A 24,496-nucleotide genomic window follows, 5' to 3' on the forward strand; every position below is an offset into this window, starting at 1 on the left:
GTATTACGGGGACATTCCATAGACATGATTTTACTGTATATTCTATATGACACCCCTACCGCCATCACAGAAAACTTTCTGCATTTTTACATTTTCACTAAACATCACTTAATATGATTTATAAGCTGTTTTCCTCAGAAAATGGGAATTTTATATATTGCAGTTCCCATAAAGTATAACTTTTTTCCAATTCTTATTTAATTATATGTATAGCCTACACAGTTTTATGACCTCATATTAATATAGTTCTACTTAAAAATGAGATGATCCATAGTTTGATTATCCACATTTTACTGCTGTTTTGTGTACGCATACCTCTAAAAACTAAGCTTAAATATTTCCCATATGCATTACACCTGTGGTGGGCTTTCCCGACCAAAGGTTGGTAGACAAAGCTGGACAAATAGCCTAAAGTGAACATGTTGTCCAGAACTGGATGTTCTTTCATGCGCAAGAAGGGAGTTGAGGAATGCAGAAAACGGAATAGTACCACCTAGAGGCCGGAAGAGAGTACATTTTCCTCTTTTTTCCCCCTCTTTCAGAGCAAGGACTGTCGGTTGTTTACTTCAAAGAGCTCACGTCTACTCATGATCGGTATACAAACATATACACCGTTCATTGAATTATTAAATCGAAATAGAGATACATCAGCGTAAAGCGATGAACGCCGCCGTTTCAATCTGCCTGCGCTGTGACTACTAGCGACGCAAAACGGAATTGCACGGTGGACGCAAGATGGACGCAAACTTTTGACTTTCTGTTTCTATTTCGTTTCGCTCTGCTTTTACTCGCGCGAGCTACGCTCTTCTACATATCGCCGCGTTCCTCGAGTTGAGAGCGCGCGCTGTCGAGTGAATTCGAATCCCAGTCCGAAAAATTCGGTTAAAAACAGGCCTTCAGACCATTTCGCTGGCAGCCAGTCGTTTTCACAGCCCAACCTTTTGCTGTCTTTATGTGGATTCGCTTCCTGGTTGCAACACAGTCTCACAGTACAATTCAAGTCCTCCAAAACGCATTTCATCCTGAGAGACTAAGTTAGTCGTCGAACCTTATAACTGTCCTTGGAACTTTCAATAAACATTTCATGACTATTTTACGGAAACGACAGTATTATTTTAATCGTCTGAGAGGTATGTCGCCAGCCACCGAGGATTAGAAATATCTAATATATCGAGTGCAAAGAGAAAACCTGGGATCTATGCCTCGTCTTCATGGAGAATGTGACTACACGATCAACACAAGGTAACTGGGCTTAGTGGATTCGTCGACACGTTTAGTTTCTGTTTCGACGTCAATAATGTTTGTATAATTTATGCAATAAACATCTATTTGTATATCTGTATATCCATTCAAAACCCACCCTATTTTTTGTGCTATTTTTTGTTTGTTTTGACTGATTTCTTTGTTACACTTATAGGTCATATAGTCACACACACACAAACACACACCATGCAGTACTTGTGTAAAATAAATTAAACGACTGTCCTATTCTGGTTGAAAGAAGACACTTGCACTAGTTGTGTACCCTCGGCTCCAAACCAGTTGTGCGGTCGAGTCAGCATGGGCCTGGTAAATCTACACGTGATAGTCTTAGCTTTGCTCCAATAAGCTTTTTGATTCATGTGAATAAGGGGTATTTGCAATCATGTTTTAGTTTACTTTTGTGCAATCTCATCTCTTAGACCTGTCCTTTATTTATTTATTAAAAACGATCAGTATTTTCTAGATATTTGTGCAGGATCTAAAATTGCAAAAGCTGGTAACACATAGACTTTACAATAAGGTCTCATTTGTTAACATTGATGCATTAACTAACAATGGTCAATACATGTGTTACAGTATTTACAAATCTTAGTCCATCAAAATACAGTCATTCATAGTTTGTTAATTTTAGTTCCCTGTGCATTAACTAGCAAATGTTAACAAATACAGCTTTTGATTTTAACAATGTATTAGTAAACTAAGATTAATAACTACATTGTTCATTCTTAGTTCATCTTAACTAGAATGGTAAACTAATGAAACCTAATTGTAAAGTGTTACCGAAAGGTCTTCTCATTTTGGTCCTTATTCAGATTTGTAAAGTTAAATTATGGCATAATTTGAGAAAAAAAATATAGACTAAATGGGTTTAGATCTTATGAATTGTCAGCAATGTTGATTTATATCATTTGGTTGTGCATCTCTTTCCTCCATGTGCGTTGAGTTTGAATTACCCATCAAATGGTCTAAGATGAAAATTAGCTGGTTCTAGCTTGGTTGAGAGTCATGTTTCAAAATCCTGCTTGACCACCATAAACTGGTACAACTAGTGACTTGTTGCTGGTCTAAGATGATCCTCTAGCAACCAGCTAGAAACCAGCCACAAGTTTTATTTTCCATTAAGAAAAGTTGGAAATCCATCAATTAAACTTTCATATTACTGTATAATTTGATGAGTTTATAATGAGTCAATATATGTTAGTATTTGACATTATGATAGATTTGGAAAATCAGTATGAAACACTTTAACAGAAGTATTGCACAATAGACCTTCATATAATGAACAACGTGTTCAGCAGAAGAATTGCGCAAGGGCTTTTCTTTAAATCCAGAATATGTTTTTTTTTGTGGTTGTTTTAGAGGAGTTGCTTGCCAGTTTTGGAAAAGGTTGGTTCATTTACCAAGGCATTTTACAAAATGGGATTTATTGTTTTTACTGAATGCTGATCAAAAAAATATCCAATGACCTTCAAATGGCATTGACATGCTCTCTAGTTAGTAATTCTAAGGGACATAAAAAATGTTCCGTTTTGTTTTTTGTTGAAAAGAGTGAATGTTTTGAAAAATGGTGAAGCAATCAGTGTAACGTGTGTCCTTTCTTAACAGGTCTTCTGGAGCCTGTGCATCCAGGGTCTGTAACCTTTAATGAGAGTATTCTAGCTCCACTTCGTGAAAACTATTTGTATGAGGAATCAAAAGAATGTTTCACGTACAACTCTGCCCATTTGATCAACAATGGCACATTACAAAAACGGGTATGTTTTATACTGTTTTATACTTAATACAATATAAAATGACTTGTGTCATGTTATAATGAATGCCTTTTTTCCAACAGTATGCTGCCTTCCGTTCTGAGAAACGGGAAAAAGGATATTCTGAACAGGAACTTGAAGAGACATTTGGCTTCCTGTTGCTTGATGATGCAAGCAGGGTAAGAAATACAACACTGAATGAGCTTATTGAATCAGCCTGATTTCCAAACTGTACTTTCTTCTGAATCATTGAACATATTAGTACAACATTTCTTTCCCCCTCAGGCAAGGAAAGTTGGTGAAAAAGGCTTGTTGGTTGGAAAGGCAAAATGCACTACTCTTGGGGACTCGTCGAAAGGTAAAGAAATTAGCCATTGCATTATCTGGTCATCATTTTAGCATAACAACCTGCTGTGTTTACTTTTATGCACAAGAAAATATTTCACATGTGAATGCAACAAGATCAGTCAAGAGGAGCTTTCCTAAGCCTTCATGTCTGACAAGTCTTGATATGAATGTGCTATTGTCATTGACAGTGCATGATTTTCAATAGATTGATTCAGTGAATGATTTATAATGCAGATGCAATAGTGGCCAAAAGTGAAGTCATGTTTGGCATGTTTTATCACAAATAAAACAACTTGACTCCAAGTACAACTACGCAATATGCTTACAAAAATCCTTAACAAATTTTTTTAAGTTACAGGAACACTCCACTTTATTTGAAAATAGCCTCATTTTCCAAGTCCCTTAGAGTTAAACAGTTAAGTTTTACCATTTTTGACATCATTGAATCGGATTAGACCATTAGCATCACGCTCAAAAATGACCAAAGACTTCACTATATAAAAAGACTTCACTATATTTTTCACTATATTATCTGATTCAATTATGTATGCTAAGCTATGTTAAGTGCTACCGCCAGATACAGAGATCAGCTGAATCGATTCAAAAATGGTAAAACTCAACTGTTTAACTCTAAGGGACTTCGAAAATGAGCCTATTTTCAAAAAAGTGGAGTGTTCCTTTAAAACATTTATAAGAAGTTAATAAAGGGTGAAGATAGGGCTGGGCAATATGGCTGAAAACTGTATCATGTCGATAATTATTGATATTTTTATGACCTATTTAAAATAAGGACCAGGGAAAAAAAATCTAATTTAAACATTATTATTTTAAAATTTCCTATCTCTGATTAAGGTCTCTGATTAAAGGGGTACTTCAGCGCTGGGAAGATGAATCTGTATTTAAACTGGGTCATCAGTGTAGTAGAAATGTGAAATTATTTTTGAATTTGGTGCCTTCTAGACTGAGAAAAGACCAAAAATGTATTTTTGTCTCATGGGGATGAAAGACTACAATTCCCAGAATTTCGCTGCCCTGTGAGGCCATTCCCAAAGCCACCTACTGGAGTACTGTGACTGAGTTTGAGACGACACTATAATTAAAAACTGAACGTGTGTGTTCAATATAATGAGTGAGTCACCGCGTGAGTCTCACAGCACTGAGCACTAACTCCAGGAGTCAGATAAATGAGCTGATGAGCTCTTGTGATGAGAGCTGAGGTAATTGCGACTACACTCGCGGCATACATTGACAATGCGAGTTCAGTCTGGCGCGCTTCAGTTCATGCCTTTGCAAGCTTAACTTTAATAGAAATTAATTTGAGAAGTTAAAAGACTTACATTGCACACCATAGGTCCGTTTAAAGGAGTACTTCAGCGCTGGTAAGATGAATCTGTATTTAAACTAGGTCATTAATGTAGTAGAAATGTGAAATTATTTTTGAATTTGGTGCTTTCTAGACTGAGAAAACACAGAAAATGTATTTTTGTCTCATGGGGATGAATGACAACAATTCCCAGAATGCTTCGCTGCCCTACGAGGCCATTCCCAAAGCCACCGCTATTAGATTACTGAATCACTGATCACTTTCCCACTGCGACCGCGATCATCTTCATAAAATCAGTTCAGTTAGAGAACAGACACTACAAATAAAAACTGAATGTGTGTGTTCAATGTGATTTAGCTGCTGAGGGAGTCTCAGTCACAGCCCAAAACGTTCAGTTCAGTTCAGTTCATGCCTTTGAAAGCTTAACTTTCATAGGAATTAGTTTGAGAAGTTGAAAGACTCACTTTGCTCTGCTGGCCGCACCGTTTAAACATGAATGCCTAAAGCTGCGAGCTGAGTTCTGTGTGATCTCCCATCCCCCATTTAGATGCTTTTTCATAAGGCACTGATGCAGAGTAACATTACCTCTCAATGTCATTTCAAAGAAATAGTACAATGGCGAGAGCGTTAAGTTTAAAAACCTAGCAACTTTTGGCCAGTACTGTATATCTCAGTTTTTAGTTTTGTGAATAGTGTTCATGCATTACTGTTACAACTAGTACTCTGAATACCGCAACTGAAATCAGGTAATTAAATACGATATACTAACCAGGGCTCAGTTGCTGAGGATTTTGTTTCTACTTGCATGGTCAAGCTCTGCTAACAAAAATAGTATACAACATATTACTAAAACATTGCCTTTTAATAATAATAATAATGTTTAGAAGGTTGGTGAAGAAAATGTCATATGTTCAAGTCCATAGTCTGTTCTCCTAAATATGAAAAGTGAAAGCAAGAATTGTACTGCTACTTAAAAGATGTAATGCATCTATAGAAGAGAAAATGAAGGTTAGCCTTTACCCAGGTCTTCTTAGTGTATGATACCAAATAGCCTGAAGTATTTACCGCAGTCTAAATTAAACATTTGACTCCCTTCTCAAATTTGCTAGTGACTACGGAGCTATTATTAGTCGACTACTATTGGTTGAAGACTTTATCATTTTAAAGAGAAATTACTTATTTATAGCTAAGAAATTAATTTTTTATTGTACAAGTACATTTACAGAGAGTTTGGTGGATGGCAAATCACTCAGAACCTTAATAAAAGACAACATCTTGAATGTTTTAAGCAAAAATTCAGCCTTAATTAACAAAAATTGAGATGAAGGGTTTTTATATTTTTCATTGTATTACTATTTTAATGTATGATGTAACTGGTAGGGTAGGCCATATTTATGTGGGCATGTGTTCTGCTTCTATTTCCTGAGAGGGGAAGTCCTGAATGGTATACACAGAGCCTTGTGAGTGTAAAAGCAATGTCTCTCTCTCTACAAAAGTTAAAACAACAAATACGAGTAAATTCATGTGATATTTACTGTAAGTTAATGTTTTATTGTATCCTTTTCCATTTATCCAAAAATATTTTAGGGCCCAACAAATGTTATGTGTTGTCAGGGATTGTTTAGTCTCAGCTTTAAATATCACTGACAGTCTGTTCTCTGACCATCTGAAGCATATGACAAGAACTTATCAGATTTGCTGGCTTTTACACAACTTCTGGCACACTTTTGTGTCAACCAGCCTGGAAAAAAGTCATGCTTACAAGGTCATGCTTTGTTAAATAAACATTTGCTGGATTTGCCAGAGTTTTTTCAATACATTTTTATTTAGCATTTTAGTGGCAAGTAAACTAGATATTGGTTTGTAGAACTGTATTTTCTACTTAGTTTTTTCTGAATTGTTTTATAAAAATTGTTATTGTCTGGGCCATATTTTATGTTGTCTCAAAAGTCTGTGAGACCAGAACTTGTTGGCTAATAATTAGCAATGCTAAAGATTGAACTTGTTTGCTGTAGTTTAACATGTTGAGGCAATCAGATCTTTCTGAAAAGTCCTTGTACACCTATTTCTCATCCACAAAAATGCAGAAGATCTAGTTTTTCAAGTTTTAGACGGTACGTTAATAGCATGCGTTGAGTTCAAAAACTTTTCTCAGAATTTGAGTTACAACTAAGAGGCGGTTTGTTGTTTGAGTTTATATTCACACAGTAGTTTTTGTAACATTTAGCGGCTGCTTTTTCACAGTTTTTCTCCGCTAGTTTGTTGAACACCATTTCAAACTCTTTGGGCCTTATCTGCTTTTTTAAGGCAAGGCTTGTAAAGGGCTAATGTCTTTATGAAATGTGTGTTATGTACAAAATTTAGTTATTGGTTGAGGCAATTATAATCACATTATATTTCTGTTATTTACCTTTAAATTAGGTGTCTATATCTCAAAATACTCTGACTGCCTTGACCTGAAGCGCTGGTACGATGGCAAGACTGGCTACATTGTCCTTTTGAAGCTGACCAAGGTACACATTTAAGAAAATCAGTTGCTTCGCGCTGATTAATCCTAATGCACCACCCATATATTTTCTTTAAAAATGTCTTTATACATTTCTTTATGAATTTTTTAAACATCAGGGGAGAGTGAAAGAAGTTACAGACAACTACACCCAAAATTTCACTCCTCCGACAGCTGGCTTTGACTGCCATGTATCGGAGCATCTTGGTGCTGTGTCTTCAACTACTAGTTCTTTCTTGGCCTATGAGCGAACACAGGTGATACAGCTCTCAAAAGAAACAATTTCCTTCCTTCTTTAGCATCTAGCTGTATATCTAACACAGCTGGTTTATATTGCAGTACTATATGTATGAATTCCGTGATGGAGGCATCAAAACAGAATCATGTCCGAGACATGCTTGTCCGTTTGCCATCGTGGCATTTTCATATGGGAAGATAAACACCACGTCAGAGTTGGAGACAAAAAGGTTTGTCACTTTGCTCTTTGAGATTTTATCAACATTTTTTATGAGTAAACATTGCTGAATCTTATGAAATAGAACATTAATTTTTAAATGATGATTTTGATTACTTACGTTTTCTTTACTGTTTCTTTTCAAGGCAAGACAAAACAGGTACGAATTTTGGATTGTTTTGCTTGTTCTTTTCTCTTTTTGTGGTGAAATTGCAAACAGGGCAAATAGCGAGGATTGTTTTATTCAAAATGCTGTCCATTGTCTTTCTTTCTTTTATTGTACTTTTTTAATCCCTTTTGAACAATATTTAATGTATTTAAATGTTCTTTTTAAGAGTATTTAATTACCAAAAAGCGGTATCTTGTATTGTAGTGTTTCATTACCAACCATGGATTGGCCAATTCAAGATTGAATCCACTGTCTATGATGTTGGTCTTCAGTCTGCAAGCGGAGCCTGGTTCCCCGCAAAACTGTATGTTATTTGCAAGGACATGTTTTGACCCTCTTACTCCAAAACAATAAACAATATTTCATTTGCTAATGCACCAAAAAAGCTGCCCAAACATTTAAGCGTAGATTATTCCGAAATGTTATACATCTACTTAAAAGCTATAGGACTGAAATGCAAATTGTATTTTCAGCCCAAAGACAGTTAAAATTGACCGTGCAATTGGTTTGTCTGAACTGAAGAGGACCTTGCCACGGGAAATCTTTGAAACTTGCATTGTGGGTGAAGGTGTGTTTAAAATTTTGTTTTGGTAATTGACAGTTTCACCCATATTGCTGCTAAAATTGTAAATGAGCACATTTTTATCTACATCTCCCCACAGTTTGCATAGATGGCAGATGCTTCAACTTGTATGATGTTGTCTCCTCTAAGGCGAAAAATGATCTTGCTCAGATAACCCAAGAGCTAAAAGAAAAAGAAATGGTAAATATGGAAAAGAGGGAATATCTGTCATCAAAACACTGATAAAAAAAATCTCTCAACTAATTTAAGCCTTGTCTTATGATCTTTTTCATTCTCTAGGCTCTTGTTATACCACTGGAAGATTCTGGTTTCCTTATACTGTTACACTCTTCACATCTCTTCTCTTATGAAGGTAGGATGTTGCCCAGTAGAGTTCAAAAACATGATTTACTTACAATAATAACGTTTTTAAATACATACATTTTTATTTATTTGTTTGATTGTCATTCAAAATGCTTCATGGGAATGAGTTCATTTTCTCATTAAGTACAGTGCTTTTTGCTAGATTTTTAGTTTGCTCAAGTCTATGTTTGTAATGTGATTCATTGAAGCTGGTAAGTTTGGTTCTTCTCTCAGTACACTTAAATAAAGTGTTTTTTTTGTTGTTGTTTTTTTATCTCTATGCATAAAATAAGCATTGAAAATACATCTGTAGCAAAGTGGACAGAAAATTGTTCTTGATGTTTTTTTTATCTTGTGAAAACATACTTTTCTTTCATTTCATTCTTTCATTTCTTTCATAGATGCAAAGTCGGGGAAGGCAGCAGCGCTTCATGGCATGTTTATTTTCCCGGACTCAAGATCTGTGCCAAGAGGTAACAAGGATAATGATTTTTATTAATTTTTTCAATTAGTGTCCTGTATGTATCTTTTAATTTGCCATTGTCGCATGTGTTTTTATGTTTAGCGGCCAAGTCTGACCTGACAAATATTAAAGTGTCATCAGAAATAATGCAAGTCATTCCAGCACTCAACTATGCAGAAACGGAGATGGAAAAATGTCCTCCAAACCAACAGGGGTGCTCTAAAACATCTTTAGAGAAGCATTTGCAAGACTATGGCACTCTTTTTCACCCAGGGCTGTTGGACATTCCCACCAGGGAAGCCAGTATGTTTCCAGACCAATATGATGTGCCTGGTGGTTTTACTCTGATATCACCTAAATGGTCACAGGAGACTAGCACTCGATTAAAATCCTATTTTGATGAGCCATGTGGCTTTACAATTCCAGTAGTGAGAGCACTGGAGTTACTCAACACTGGTCGACAGCAGCGTGGTGATGATCATGACGATGATGTATATTACTGTATATCATCACCTGAGGAGGTATCACAGACTGATGCCCCTGTTGAAATAGAGGTGACTAAGCACACAGAGGCCCCCAGTGATGCCTCTAACAGGACTGTTGAAAAAGTTGAGAGACAAAAAGATGAGCACAAGCATTTGTCTACAGAGCAACCTCAACCTGCTCCACCTGAGAGCTTTGGAAAACTGGGAACAGCTGTAGTCACAGAAGCTGAAAGTGTGTTGGAGTATCCAACTTCCACAGTGTCACCCAAATTGGGTGATGTCCCTTCAGAGAATTGTGTAAGTATTGACACTGATGTTGAGAGAACCTCTCAAGGCAGTACTAAAGTAGATGCTGATGGAGTCTGTGTAGATTCATCCACAAAAGCGACTCCCATTCAAACAAGCAGTACACCATTAACCACATCAACAGAAGAAGGTGGTGCTGCTGTGGGGATGGAGGATAATGTACTTACTGAGAAAACAATGGCTGATCCTGATAAGAAAGTAAATCGGAGGCCCTTTTCGAGGCGTAAAGGTAGGAAGCGCAAAATTCATTGGAGAACCATGCAGATTAAAAAAGGAACTAAAAAAAAGCTTGCTTTACCAACTTCAAGTTTGCCTCTCGTTTTGCCTGTGAATTCCACAGATGGCCCAACAAAAGACCAGACTCGGACTGAGACCATGCATGCTGATGACATCAATCATAGGCCACATTCAACTAGTAGGGCCAAAGGAGGCAGACGAAGGGGCATGAAACGAAACCTGAGGAAAGCCAGACAAGCACAAAAACCTTTAAGTGTCTCAACAGAAACTATGCATGATCAAAGTATGGAAATTGAAACGAGCCCTGCAAAAAGTGACTGGCGATCTCTTCCAAGGCGTAAAAGATTGTGGAATACAGATGCCACTCTGAAGCGGTCTTTGAGATCAGGTGCTGTAAAGATTGATGATGAGACTACAGTGAACATTCAGGCCGATTCCAGGAAACAAAGTTCGTCTAGCACACCTAAGAGGAAGATGGAGGGATTTAGCTTGAGGGAACGATATGGTCTAAAGACCATAATCACAACCTGTGGCAGAGTTTTTGTCCCACATGGTTCAGATGCTGGTATACAATCTGCAAACAAGCAGCAAAGTGAGAAAATGCATGTTGAGATGTGCATTGACACAAATGCAGAAACAATTTCTCCTGTGGAAAACAAATCCACAGTAATATTGGAAAGTAAGGGAGAATCTCCCTCGATGGTGAAGGAAGAATTACCCCATAAAGTTCCAGGGGTCAGTGGCGGTGAAGACTTCTCACAAAGCCCTTCAGATGAGATGCCAAGTGCTCTCTTGTCCGCATTAAAGATATTAAGAAACCTTCAAAAAAACAACCCATTAGAAACTGACAAATGTAAGGATTTATGTTCGGAAAATTCCATGAATGCTACATCTAATGAGAACATAGGTTTCCATCAAACTAACAAAGATCATCCTGTTACTGTTCAAGCAGATGCAACTTCCAGTCCTCCCAGAGTATCTGCCCAATCCATGCAGTCAGACCCTACAGTATCTTCCCCTGACAAAATAAAAAAAAAAGCAAAACATGATGTCTACAGTGCAATATCTATAAGCAAATTAAAGACTGTACTCAGAAGGGGAAAGAGGGCGAAATCTCCTTCTCCTGGTGACAGTGCAAAAACGGAGCCAAATAACACACAGCCAGAATCAAAAGCAAGAAAATTGGATATGGAATGTGATGTTATCAAGAATCAGTTGAAAGACAAAGCAACACAGCCCATGGATGGTACGGAACAATATACACCAATGAAACCTGTGGCGATAACCAAACAACCTGTGTCTTGGAGAGGTCTTATTCACAAGTCCTCAAAAGAAAAGGGTAAGAAAGTCTTTGTTTACATATTTTGTTGTAAAACAAATGTTCATATATCAAGACTGGGCAATAGGGGTGTAACGGTTCAAATTACAGTTCATTTTTTATCGCGTTTTAGGGTCACAGTTTCGGTACGGCTCGTTATGTGCTATGTTCAGGGGAAAAAAAAAGACTACTGTTAAATAAAAATAAAGAAAATAAGAACAAATAACCAAACTACAAGCAACAGCACAAATAATTACAATAGAGCTAAGGTAATAAATAAAATGAACATTGCTTTTTACGTATATAACCATAGTTTTCATGAACAGAAAATAATCAAATGTAAAACAACATTGCATATAATCTTCACTGTATAAATTAAATATACAGCATTATTAATGTTACAAAAGCTATTTAGTGATTTCCTTGTCTTTTTGATTAGCAGGAATATAAATATAAAATGCTGTCACTTTAAGACATAATGTATGGATACACTGATGCTGTAAGGCTGGTTGATATGACCAAAAAAATCCTATCTCTGTATTTTTTTGGTTGAATGGCGATACACTGTATATATCCCAGTATTTTCTACTTTTTTCTATTTGGATAAAAAAATCTTTTAATGTTTTTATTTCACATCCTGTCCAATGATGTCCTAAAAACAAATACAGTGAATGTAATGTAGGCTGTGCAATATATTATGTGCAAATTGGGTGGTTTCAAATCTAAAAAACAAAAATAGCCTTTATTTATATATTACCCCATTATAATGGTCACTATCATAAAAATATATTTACTTGGAGATCTTACAGGGCAAGCTGGGCAACAGGGCAAGCGGCTTCAAACTATACGTGTTAACTTTATTTAACTATATCCAGTTATTTTGAAGCCCTTAATATAAAGCATTTAGATGAAACCAGAATGCATATCGATTGACACAAAACTCTGGTAAGAACTGGTTAAAACTGTTTGTTTCTGGTTAAAACTGTCTGTTTTTAGCAATGTTATTTTCAACAAACCTTATAATAAATGCGTATACTTTGACAGATTTGAGAGAACCGTTACACCCCTAATGGGGAAATGTCAAGAAAGTTCTTTGTCTATATTTGCTACCAGTTTTAAACCTTAATCCTTTATGAATATTTCATTTTCAGTAGTAGACATTAAATTAGACTGGCTTGGACGTGATTATGCTGGTGTATTAAAATTGGCCCCATTTGTTCCCTCTCCATGTTTTTTGTCTTCTTTGTGCATGTTATTCTGCTTCTGCTTTCTCTTATGCATGTCTGCATGACTATGCGGCTTTGCTACTGCTGTTTTATGCTTTGTCTTTGTTTTTGTCTATTTCTTACAGGGTCCCTCAATTTTGACACATCAGCACCTTTTGAAATAGCTAAACACACTGACCAGCAGCTCATATCATCGCTTGGGGATAGGGTAGGAAGGAGAAGAATTAGCGTTGATGGCAAAGCCAGCGCAGAGAGTGTGAGCATGAGTACATCTCTGCCCTCAGATGCTTTGAGTTTACTGGCTGACTTGGCCCTTGGTGCAAGTAATGATAAAATGTTATCGAACTTAGAAGCCAAACCTGGCCAGGAGGCCCTTGATGGAATGAAGGGTAGCGGCTCCCCGGAGTCAGTCCTTCATGCTCTTCTTCGTTGTCCATCTGCCAGATTTAAATTACCCCCCAGGTCTCCTATTCCAGAAGGTCTTTTAGTGAGTGGGCAACTGATTTTGGAAATATCAAAAGAACATTCTTACTCACAGCCCACCTCTCTGCTGTCAGGTTTGTCAGGTCCATCTTCCCAGGTTGCTTATCCATCTGGATGTGTAGATTCACCTCTGTCATTGGGGACTGGGCTACATCTGAACCTTCCCAAAGATGCTGCAGCCTCGAGTTATCAAGAGGAAGGGGGCAAAACAGAATGGAAACGCTTGATTTCTCCAAATAAGCCAATGTCAGTGATTCCCAAGGTAAAAACGCGGAAATCCAGATTTTTACGGGACAGATGCATAATTGAAAAGGATAGAAACATCCAAGTGATGCGGATTTGGGAAGATGATTATGATTTTAAATTTGACAGCAAGTTCACTAATGACAGTATAGACAAAACTGTCACACGAGCACTTCATGGGTAAGTACCTCTTGATGCCCCTAGATTTCAGTTGAAATTTAATGATGATCGTTGTATTGAAACTTAATATTGTTTTTTGTTGATTTGTGGCAACAAACCATTCACACAAGACACAAGTATTGAGCAAGTATTTACAAGCTAGAAATTATATAACTATAATGTAAAACTATATATATTCATATAAACACGTTTGCTAAAAACAACAGCAATGGTATATGATGTTTAGTTTATTACTTTTAAGGAATAAACAAATCCAGATAAACAACTTATAACTCTGCTGAAATTATGAAATGCACAAGTCTGAACAAGCATGACTTGCATGAGGCAGGGAGTTTTGTACACATAGCCTACATTAATTAATCAAGACATCACTAACAGGTTAAGTAGAATATAATGAATATATAGGCTAATATAGAACATATATTTAGCAAAAAACAAGCCTACAGCTATCTGTTAAAGATTGTATTTGGTACCGTTCGGTACACACATGCACCGTACCAGCATTCATCTACCGAGATGGTTCGATACGAGCATGTGTGACACACTAGAACAACCCACTTTGGTTCTTGTGCACATTTATATATTTTGGGATATATACTTGTGCCACTTTACCTTTCAGTGGCGGTTGGCAAACCAACTTAAAGATGCATACCGCCACCTACTACACGACAGCCGACGTAAAATAAAGGAACAGGCTTAGGATTGCCGATACCGATAAAAACATCCACCCGATACTAATCCTTAAGAAAACCAAATGTCTGAGTTTGCCACAAAAATGCTACTAAAAATATGCTTAAGAATTTTTTGTTGTCATAATTTGAGTTTAACATTTATTAAACTTATAATTTATAATTATATAATTCATTATAACATTATATATAGGCATTCCAAAACGGCTCTGTTAACCTTTTTTTTTAAAAATCCTAATATTGACAGGAAATGGGACTTCAACATTGAAGACACCTATGAGGATGTCCATCTCATTTTTCACATGTGGATTGGTCTTTTCTATAGTAAACACACCTCCAGGTTATTTCATCTTGAAAATAGTACTGCACTTCCAAAGGGGAATGATGTTGAAAAGGTTCATTTGGACATTAACGCAATTCAAAGTGCTGTCTCAATGCTCAATGTTGAGTTAAGCTCGAAAGAGGACTCAATCAGGTCTGTGCAGCTTTCATCAGAGGTTTTGGATCTTTCTGTAAAAAACGGCGAGCCTGTGAGTCTCTGTTCGGTCTCAGATCAAAGTAGACAAAAAGACACTGCATCACATGAAACAACACCAAGACATTCGCCTTCCGGAAAAAGTCTCTCACCCATTTCAAAAGTTACAGCGTTGATGGTAATGTATATTGTGTCAATAATTCTTTTGGACATTCTCTGTGATATTCTCAGAAATATTTTACTTTTTGCTTCTTGTACAGTCAGTGTGATTGTGCAATTTAATATTGATTTAATTTCTCTGTTGCAGAATTATAGATCTCCCGAGGACATAAAAGTGGAAAATTCAGTGCCTGACAGTCACTATGACACTGATGACGAAAGTGACATTACCACTGACTGCTCATATTCTCAGCTCTTGGAAGGAAATAGTGCATACAACCAGTTGTGTGAGCAAGCATCCAATATGAGAATAGGTATTCGGATACTAGTGCCAAAGGTCAGAAATGTTACAAATACTGAAGCATCGTCAAAAGTGACCACTATTGATCTGAAGAAAATTGGTGTGTTCCATCAAGTACTTAGTCCCATAAAACCATCAGCATTCTCAAAATCACATCGTCTGGTTTTGGGTAGGAAAAGTTTTGATTTGGGTTTAAAGAAGGAAACTGGGAATGTAGCACATAAAGTGCAGCAAAAGGAGATTGTTTCCGACAGTGCCGAAGGTAAAGAGATTTCTGAAACGAATGGAAACAAACATAGCTTCCAAGCAGCTGTGGTTGCTGGAAATGTTGACGATACCTCTGAATTTAACACTGGACACGGAGTATCCATTTCAGTACAAGAAAAGTGTGTGTCTGGAAGTCGGGAGAGTGAAGTCTCAGATGAAGATAGCCAAGATGGATGTCTTACAATTATGGAAGATGGAAGTGATGGGGAAAACATGACTTCTGAATCGACTACCCAAGATCAGATTAGTATTACTGAGCATATTTGCTCTGCTCATGCAAAGGAAGATCAAAGGAAATCTTTAAAAGATCTCAAAGGTCACGCAAACATAGTGGATGTTCCGAGAGATGCTTCACCACATGAGGCTAGTGTTGAAGAGACTTCTAATGCAAAAAAAGAACTTCAACCTTTACCAGATGACACAAATCTAGTTGACCTTGTTGATAAGCTAAGCGATATTTCATCAGATGAGACGAGAGCGGAAGAGTATAATGAGACTTCTAATGCAAAGGAAGATTTTAAGCCTGTGCCTGATCTGAAAGATTGCTCAAAAAGGGTTGATGAGCTGAGAGATGCTGCATCAAATGAGACTTGTGTTGAAGAGCACAATGAGACTTCTAATGTAAAAAAACAACTGAAAACTTTACTAGATGATACAAATCTAGTTGACCATTTTAATAAGCCGAGTGATATTTCATCAGGTGTGATGAGAGTTGTGGAGTATAATGAGACTACTAATGCAAAAGAAGATCTTAGCCCTGCACATGACATGAAAGATCACACATGTATAGTTGATGAGTTGAAAGATGCTACATCAGATGACACTAAAGTTGAAGAGTATAATGAGATGTCTAGTGCAAAAGAAGGTGCATCATCCCATGTGATTGAAGGGAATGACACTAAAGAGCCAATGGAAGAAAAAGAAGGTTATACAGGTGAGGAAATGCAAGAAGGTAAGATTAAGTCAAAGGAATGGGACAACATGGATGTCAGTGATTCTGAACGTGAGACGTCCACAGCAATGGTAGAACATCAAGATGGGCTTATTTTGAGTCTAAAGGATGATATAAACAGTGTTGATATGGAATTTAGTGATGAGGGTGCCGTCATCGATGATGACGTGACGAGTGAAACACAACCTCAGGCACCAAAGGAGACATGCCCTGAAGATGATGTCCTTGAAGAATTCAGCACTGATTTATGCACAAGTGAGGATCAGCACATGTCTATTCAAGAGAAACACACCCCAGCTTCTAATATTGATACTTCTGACGTAATGCAAGGTGAAATTGAATCCAAGACCCTTCAGCAGAGTTTAGTGGTCCAGCAAGAAGCTCTTGAAGTATGTCAAAATGAGTTAAAAACAACAAGTACTGTTGAACCCACCACATTCGATATTTGTTCTTCAGAAAACAATGATGCAAGAGATTCAGGACCACAGGATAAATCTAAAGTCAGTGGTGAGGATGATACTCTTGTTGACAAGAAGGAAACACAAAGTCAAGGCTCTTCAAAAACATACCAAGAATGCCTGTCCCCAAAAATTTGTGCTGAATCTCGTAATGAAATGGTTGCTCCTCAAACTTTGAAAGTTGACAGACCCTCAGAAATGGAGGTAAACAGCATGTGCTCTACTCCTACACAAGATGAAATGGCATGTTTTGCAGAAGTAAGCAAAGAATTCAGGGAAGAGGACTTAAATAGGGACCTTTACTTTCCTGACAACACTGTTGACATGTTGCAACCTAAAAGTTCTCACACCCATGTTTCTACCACAAAGCCATTCTCTGACTTTATAGCACATTATCAAGAAACCCACAATGATGAACTAAGGTGTAAGAGGATCCAAAACCCTGGGACAATGGACAAAGATAAATCTGCATTATCTGCTAGGCGTTTGCCCAGTTTTCAGTCAAAGCACAAACTCTCTCCCACTTCCGAACAAAAAGATGACACAACCTGTAACTTCATAGAGGGTGCACCTCAAAATGATTCTGAATTATTTTACAGAGATGAAGATGATTTACATGGATACTACCAGGGACTTGATGAAGGTTTACCGTGGCCTGATTATCAAACAGAGGAAGCAGTTGATCACCAATTGTATCCACATGAAAATGAATTTAGTGTTGACAATGATGAACCCATTTGTTCTAAGTACATTACATTGGAACGTGAGAATTCCTACAGGAACAAAAATCGAGCAAAGAAAGAGATTGATAACTATAGTGTGGTAGAAAATAATTATAAATCAGACCCTCTGTCAGTTACTTTTACTACTGAATATACCAGGGGCCGAAGTACAAAAAAGAAGTCTAGAAAAAGCCATTTCACAGTCTTCCCCCAAAATTGTGAGTGGGATGATGAAGATTCGTCCAACGGTATTGTAGACTACAGTATCCAAAAAACAGCACGCTTTGAAACTTATCGAACAAAGCCAACTAGGGCGGTCACGGTTAGTTCCCTTCCCCATGTCGAGACAAGCAAGCAGCAATTTGACTGGCGCAGGTATTTCAGAAGAGAGGCAGCTTCCAGTCTGCTATTAGATGTGAGTGAGAGGGATAACAAATTCGACATTCCACCTTCATCTATTGTCACCATTTTGGATAGGAAAGGAAACCGTGCAACATTCAGTAACTCTTCCACCATGCAACCATCTTTCATTGGACCTGAAAACTCTTTTAATAGCTGGCAAGAACAACAAAGTAAGACTGATGTGACCCGGTCTGCAGTTGATCTCGAGTACCTTATCTTCACAAAAAAAATGAGTCAGGTTCTCAAAAAAAATAAGAGCTCATCCAGTACCACATCACACTGTTTGTCAAATCCTGACCAGTCTACATGTCCCATGACTGTTCAGTTTTCAAATCTCAGTGAAGTGGAGAACTCTGCTGAACTTAGTAATGCACAGCAATCACTTACTGATTTTAAGATTAAAGTAGACATGTCTGAAAGGAGAGGGATGAGGGAGCCTGTAAGAAACCACAAACCACATCTTCAAAGACTTTTCTTTGAAAAGGGCAATGAGGTTGAGTTTGCCGGGATCTCAGAAATAACAAAGCAATGCACTGTTGCATACAAGTCCATGATGAAAGATGTCTGCAGTAGGAAGACTCACTCTCATCCAATTAAGGCAAGTGGAAAGGGCGTCAAGAGGAAGTACAATCGAGAGAGCGTTGGACAACATCCTGGATTCTGTGGACGTATCAAGAAGGAGACTTTCAACAATCCTTATGACAATCTAAAATCCTCTGCATGGCAATCATCCAAGACTAAGTACAGGTTCTTTATCCTTGTCACATCAACAGATACCTTCTTTAAAGAAACCAAGGTAAGAAAGTTGTGCATAAAAAGAATCTTATAAAGTTGTTAAAAAGAGTGAAGAAAGATTTTCATGGGTATTTCTGATTTGTAGCACCAGTTGGAGATTGAGGGCCACTTACCAGTTGAGCCAGAGGAGTTTGACCTCAGTGGCAATGATCAGTCCCCTCTTCTCATTATACTGAGGAATGAGGACATTGCAGAGCACATATGTGAGGTAAGGGAATTAGTGGCCTTTCTCCTTTCCCATGGCTCTCTGCCCCACCCTGTTTGCCACACCATGTTTTTGTTTGTTTTATGTAATTCAGTTAAGTTGGGGGGAACATTTTGAGCGATTGTTTTGTTTTTCTGTGGACTTTCTGGTTTGAATGAGGTTGCCTTCAAAATGGCTTTGTTTTCCCATTTAACCAGGTACCTTATTTGCTGGAATTGAAGAAGTCGCCCAACGTCCTGTTTGCTGGCATCGACCGACCCGATGACATAGTGAACCTAACTCACCAAGAGCTTTTTGCAAAAGGAGGATTTATAGTTTGTGATCAATGGGCTCTTGACACACTTACTCTAGGTACTGATCAAGTTGCTACAGTAATTATACATGTTGTTTTACTGAAGTTGGATGGATACATTATGACATTTTCATTGGACTTATATTTTTCAAATTCATAAGATGACATGAAGAAAGTTGTGGGGATTCTAGAGGAGTTAGACAAGCAAGGGAAATGGAAATGGTTTCTGCACTATAGAGACAGTCGCAGGCTTCGGGAAAGTGCAAGGTAAGATCACAGCTGTGACTGCTTCTAGTTTAAGCTTATTACCTTTCTTCCTCTGAACACTGCCTGATAAAGCAGCGTTTTAATGTTTTTTGTTTAAACAATAGATACTTTTGTATTTGGGCACAGGCTCCTTCCCACTCTCCTCTAACATAAGAAGGTTAAGTCTTGCATATACTCTTACATAAAATCTCCTCGACAGGTCCAGTCCTGAAGGAAGTAAGAAGCAGCAGTTTATCGATTGCTGTCAGAAAGCTGGCATAGTTGAGGTCTTGCCCTATCATGAATGTGATGTCATATCACGGGACCGACCAGATTACCTCCTCTGTTTGACTCGTCTCCAGATCCAAAATGCCTCTGTGCGGTTTCCTGTGTTTATTACAGGTGAGTTTTAATTTTTGTATATGCCTATTCCTTACAGGTTAGGGCCAGTTCACTTCAACTGAATACAACAGCCTATTGAACAGAATATGTAAAAATGAAATCACCATAACACCATATAAATGTTGTGTAAAACATTAAACTGTTTACATTTATAAAATAAATTCATACTGCCTCTGCAACCTAAAACTTTGTATGTTGAGTATAGGATTGATCTGATATACACTCCTGAACAAAATCTTAAGACCAGGGGATGCACTGCAAGTTTTACACATTTCGCACTAGTGGATCATAACCGGGTTGTAAGTGCTGCTTCAAAATGCCAAAAGAAGAAACAGGAGCAAGAGACAAAAAATAGAGAGTAGGCAATTTATTGAAAACTGCATTTAAATTAAAAAAGTTCATCAGCTGATCAAAAGTTTAAGACCATAGCCATAAAAAGGTTAAATCTGCACAAAAATATGGCTTTCACGTCATTGTCCTTCAAGCAGTCATACTATCAAGATCTCCTGATGGCAAAGGCAAAAAGGCTTTCTCTCTTTGAACGTGGCAGGATTGTTGAGCGGCACAAGCAAGGCCTTTCGCAACGCACCATCGCTGCTGAGGTTGGACGCTGTAAGACAGTCATTTTACGTTTCTCAAAAAACGTCTTCAAAGGCCACGTCTCCTCCCACGACACAAACTTGACCATTTAGAATTTGCAAGTGAGCACCAAACATGGGACATTGAAAAGTGGAAGAAGGTTTTATTCTCTAACAAGAACAAATTTAACCTGGACGGTCCTGATGGCTTCCAAAGTTACTGGCATGACAAGGAGATCCCACCTGAGATGTTTTCTACGCGGCACAGTGGAGGAGGCTCCATCATGATCTGGGGTGCTTTTTCCTTCAATGCGAAAATGGAGCTTCAGGTTGTGCAGGGGCATCAAACGGCGACTGGCTATGTGGATCTGTTGCAGCGGGCATCCCTCTTGACCAAGGGCCCCCGTCTGTGCAGTAATGACTGGGTCTTTCAACAGGACTACGCTACAATTCACAAAGCCCGCCAGACGAAGGACTTCTTCCAGGAGAATAACGTTGCTCTTTTGCACCATCCTGCGTGTTCCCCTGATCTAAATCCCATTGAGAACATTTGGGGATGGATGGCAAAGGAAGTTTACGAAAATGGACGTGAGTTCCAGACCATGGATGCCCTTCGTGAAGCCATCTTCACCACATGGAGCAACGTTCCCACCAGCCTCCTGGAAACAGTTACATCAAGCATGCCGACACAAGTTTTTGAAGTGATCAACAAGAACGGTGGGGCTTATCACTACGGAGTCCTTTTTCGACACTTTTTTTTTTGTCTCTTGCTTCTGTTTCTTCTTTTGGCATTTTGAAGCAGCACTTACAACACGGTTAAGATCCACTAGTGCGAAATGTGTAAAACTTGCAATGCATCCCCTGGTCTTAAGATGTTGTTCAGGAGTGTATTTGTGCTTCATACAGTTTTTCAGGGAATTGGTATTTTTCAAATGGCTTCTTCAAATCCAACTAATCTGGTATAGAGAGCTGTAATTTTAATTGCACTGCAGAATTACCAACTTGTACCATTAACCTGGTTTCTCCTTTCCACTATGTCTTGTGGTTAGACCCAGTGTTGAGGGTAACGAGTTACAATATAATGGATTACAGTAATGATATTACTTTTTTGAGTAGCGAAGTAAAGCATTACACTAATAATATTGGTAACTACACTATTTTACTAGACTATAGGCACACGCTTTCGTGCGTTACCCAAGTCATGTTTGCCTGTGTGTGAAGTTTTGATCTGTTTAAGTGCTCCGTGCATGCGCCGCGTGTGCGCTTGCCTAGCCACCGTTGCCATAGAGATCGATTTGAGAGACGTAGCTCCTTGTGCGAGAGGAGAGGGAGACGGGGATTTCACATTACTTTCACTTTAAATAAACATTTTCACTTTTCAACTGACCAGTGATAATTTAGAAAGAAAACAGAATAAAGCCTACATGTTAATATAGCAATGAATGCAACCTTAATTACGTGGAGAGGGGCAAATAAATGCCACACAGGATGTTTTTTTATTTATTCCATTGCGCTACTTTTCTTTCGTTTTTAATGTAAACATTACCCTAGACCGTTTGACTATTGTGCTTGCATCTCTTCCATACGTTTGCATATTATCGTGCAGGACTCGGCTTTATAAACACAGCATTCACGTTTTTAAAAAAGGACTCATCTCTAGAACTGCATAACGCATTTTTAACCGCAAAACCGCGTCCTGTGTGAATGGGATACTGTTGAAACCGCGTCCCTAAACTGATTGAGATAAAAAGCGCATTTTTGTTTCAGTGCTTTTATTTAAACTGTCTGCTTGCCTCGTACATTCAGTCTACAGCATCAACATCATGCCAAAGAGGGCGAGGTCTCAACTGAACTACTGTATGCTTTGCATTTTAAACATTTAGCTACATTATGTTCTAGCTCTGTCCATGCAATAATGTTCTTAAATGAGCGCGTTTTCAACTTTATCTGCAAGATTTGGCCTTGAATCACATTTATTCTTTCTCTTAAGCATAGTGACCTTTATTTTTATATTTTTCATTGACCACTAAATTTTTTTGTGTGTGTGCCATGAATCTAATAAAAAGCTGGTTTTGTTCTCAGGAGAAGAGTTTTGTTCTCATGTTTCCCAAAGCCTGTGTTTTGAAACTTGTGTGTTGACATTTTAAAAATGACCCCATTATAACTACTTTATCCTGTTGTTTGTGGATTTTACATGAGGCATATGCTGACAGGCTAAGTGATGATAGGGCTATGATGTTTGCCCATGTATCTACACTCTAAATTAAGAAACAGGAACGTAAAGTAATAACTAGTGAAATTACTTTTCAAGTGCAGTAACTAGTGAAGTAACCTCATTACAATTTACAGAAGTAACTAGTAACTAATTACTTTTTTTTGAGTAACTACCCCAACACTGGTTACACCTTATGGCTGGAAAGAACTAATGAAAGCTTGATTCCTGTTATTTTAGGAGTTTTATTTCTCTTTCTTGGTTCCTGGTTCCCTTCTTGCTTTGTCGCTGATAGCCTAATCACACAGACTGATCTTTGGTTGTTGTTTTTTTTGGTCTGAAAGTTTCAAAAGTCACATTTTAAAATGGGAGATTAGACAACCCTGAAAATACCCTTTAAGGAGAGACTTGTTGCTTTAATCACTAAATCAGTGATTAAAGTAATGAGTATAGTAATCATATTCAAAATAAAAGATGATAAAAGTTTAATTTCCTATATATTCTCTGTCCTGCATATTATATATGACTGCTGACTTATCCTGCAACTGATGTCTACTTCACTGTAATTTCACTATTTATTTTCCACTTACTAGACACAGAGTGGAAAAAAGTGTACCTTAGTGTACCCTTCTGGTTACAAAAAGGCTTTTTCCTTTGTTAAATTAAAATAGTAAAAAAATAAAAATAATAATCTTAATGAATACTTAAAAATTAAATATAAATTGAATTCTTTCTTTTCTGCATATTGTACTGGTTTTTTCCCCCCGTGAACAATGCATAATATTACCCGATTTAGAGAATAGGAGAATATGATCATTTTTAACTTTTGTTCTTTTGCATTGCAGACACGCCTACCGAATCTTTTGGAACAAATGGGATTTTAACCATGAACATTTACACATTCTCACGGATTCTTTCAAAAGAAACTTGTTCTGTGTCATAAATGTGTGTGTGTGTGTGTGTGTGTGTTTTCAAAATACAATACCTTACCATTGGTAAGTACACCTTTGTTCATAATTAATTTATTGTTCATCTTAAATGTTAAAGTATATATCTTTGCTACTCCTATGTAATTGCATACAATTTATAAGCTTTCCTGTGAAAGCTTTACCGTTTATAATACAGTTAAAATGTATAAATGTAGGTCATGAATATGTTTTAGTATGTTTTAACCTGACTTTGTTTTTTATCTACAAAAATGACTGAAACTCTAATAAATGAACTGATTTAGTATGGCTGTTGATAATTCTGCTTTGTGTATTTAAAACATAATTTATATATTCAGTATAATCTATTGCGGCTGGGTGTTAAGATGTATGCCCATATGGGTAGTCATCTATTAAGTGTGTGAGCTTAGAAAATTCAAGTTGTTTATTTGTATAGAGTTTTTCATACTACAAATATGCAATACATTAAAATGAGTAACAAAATATGATATATTTGTTTAGCATCTAGCAGATAATCTTCTGTATACCTAATAGACTTGTCTCTGCTCGTATTTTATCTCATTCATTTTATTTATCAGTGATTATAGGTTGTGGTTATTTCGTTTTTTCTTTATTTGTTGGTCTGGTACAGTTGCTTTCTAAATTGATTCCAAACTTGGTGTAGTTTTAAAAAAAGGTAAAGGGGAAAGGAGTAAAGGTCAGATACTTCCTTA

General features: G+C 37.4%; 1 protein-coding gene across 3 annotated transcripts; it reads left to right on the plus strand.

Moving 5' to 3' along the window:
• The first annotated feature begins 437 nt into the window (after positions 1-437).
• tasor2 (transcription activation suppressor family member 2) lies at positions 438-24,067 on the plus strand. Of its 3 annotated transcripts, none has more exons than XM_067414297.1 (23): positions 438-1,242; positions 2,869-3,017; positions 3,098-3,193; positions 3,300-3,372; positions 7,108-7,199; positions 7,312-7,449; positions 7,532-7,659; positions 7,793-7,806; positions 8,020-8,119; positions 8,289-8,383; positions 8,478-8,578; positions 8,678-8,750; positions 9,142-9,213; positions 9,306-11,084; positions 11,184-11,570; positions 12,901-13,681; positions 14,618-15,023; positions 15,153-18,902; positions 18,987-19,109; positions 19,304-19,457; positions 19,560-19,665; positions 19,865-20,046; positions 23,682-24,067. In XM_067414297.1, the coding sequence occupies exons 1-23, from the start codon at positions 1,212-1,214 to the stop codon at positions 23,777-23,779; spliced, it is 8,928 nt and encodes a 2,975-aa protein (XP_067270398.1). In that variant the 5' UTR covers positions 438-1,211; the 3' UTR covers positions 23,780-24,067. The 3 variants fall into 3 exon arrangements, with proteins under 3 accessions (XP_067270398.1, XP_067270399.1, XP_067270396.1); XM_067414298.1 differs by having other exon boundaries at positions 9,306-10,223; positions 10,335-11,570; XM_067414295.1 differs by having other exon boundaries at positions 9,306-11,570.
• Positions 24,068-24,496: the final 429 nt, after the last annotated feature.

This window comes from Pseudorasbora parva, chromosome 13, assembly GCF_024679245.1.
Source record: "Pseudorasbora parva isolate DD20220531a chromosome 13, ASM2467924v1, whole genome shotgun sequence".
NCBI classification, from domain to species: Eukaryota; Metazoa; Chordata; class Actinopteri; order Cypriniformes; family Gobionidae; genus Pseudorasbora; species Pseudorasbora parva.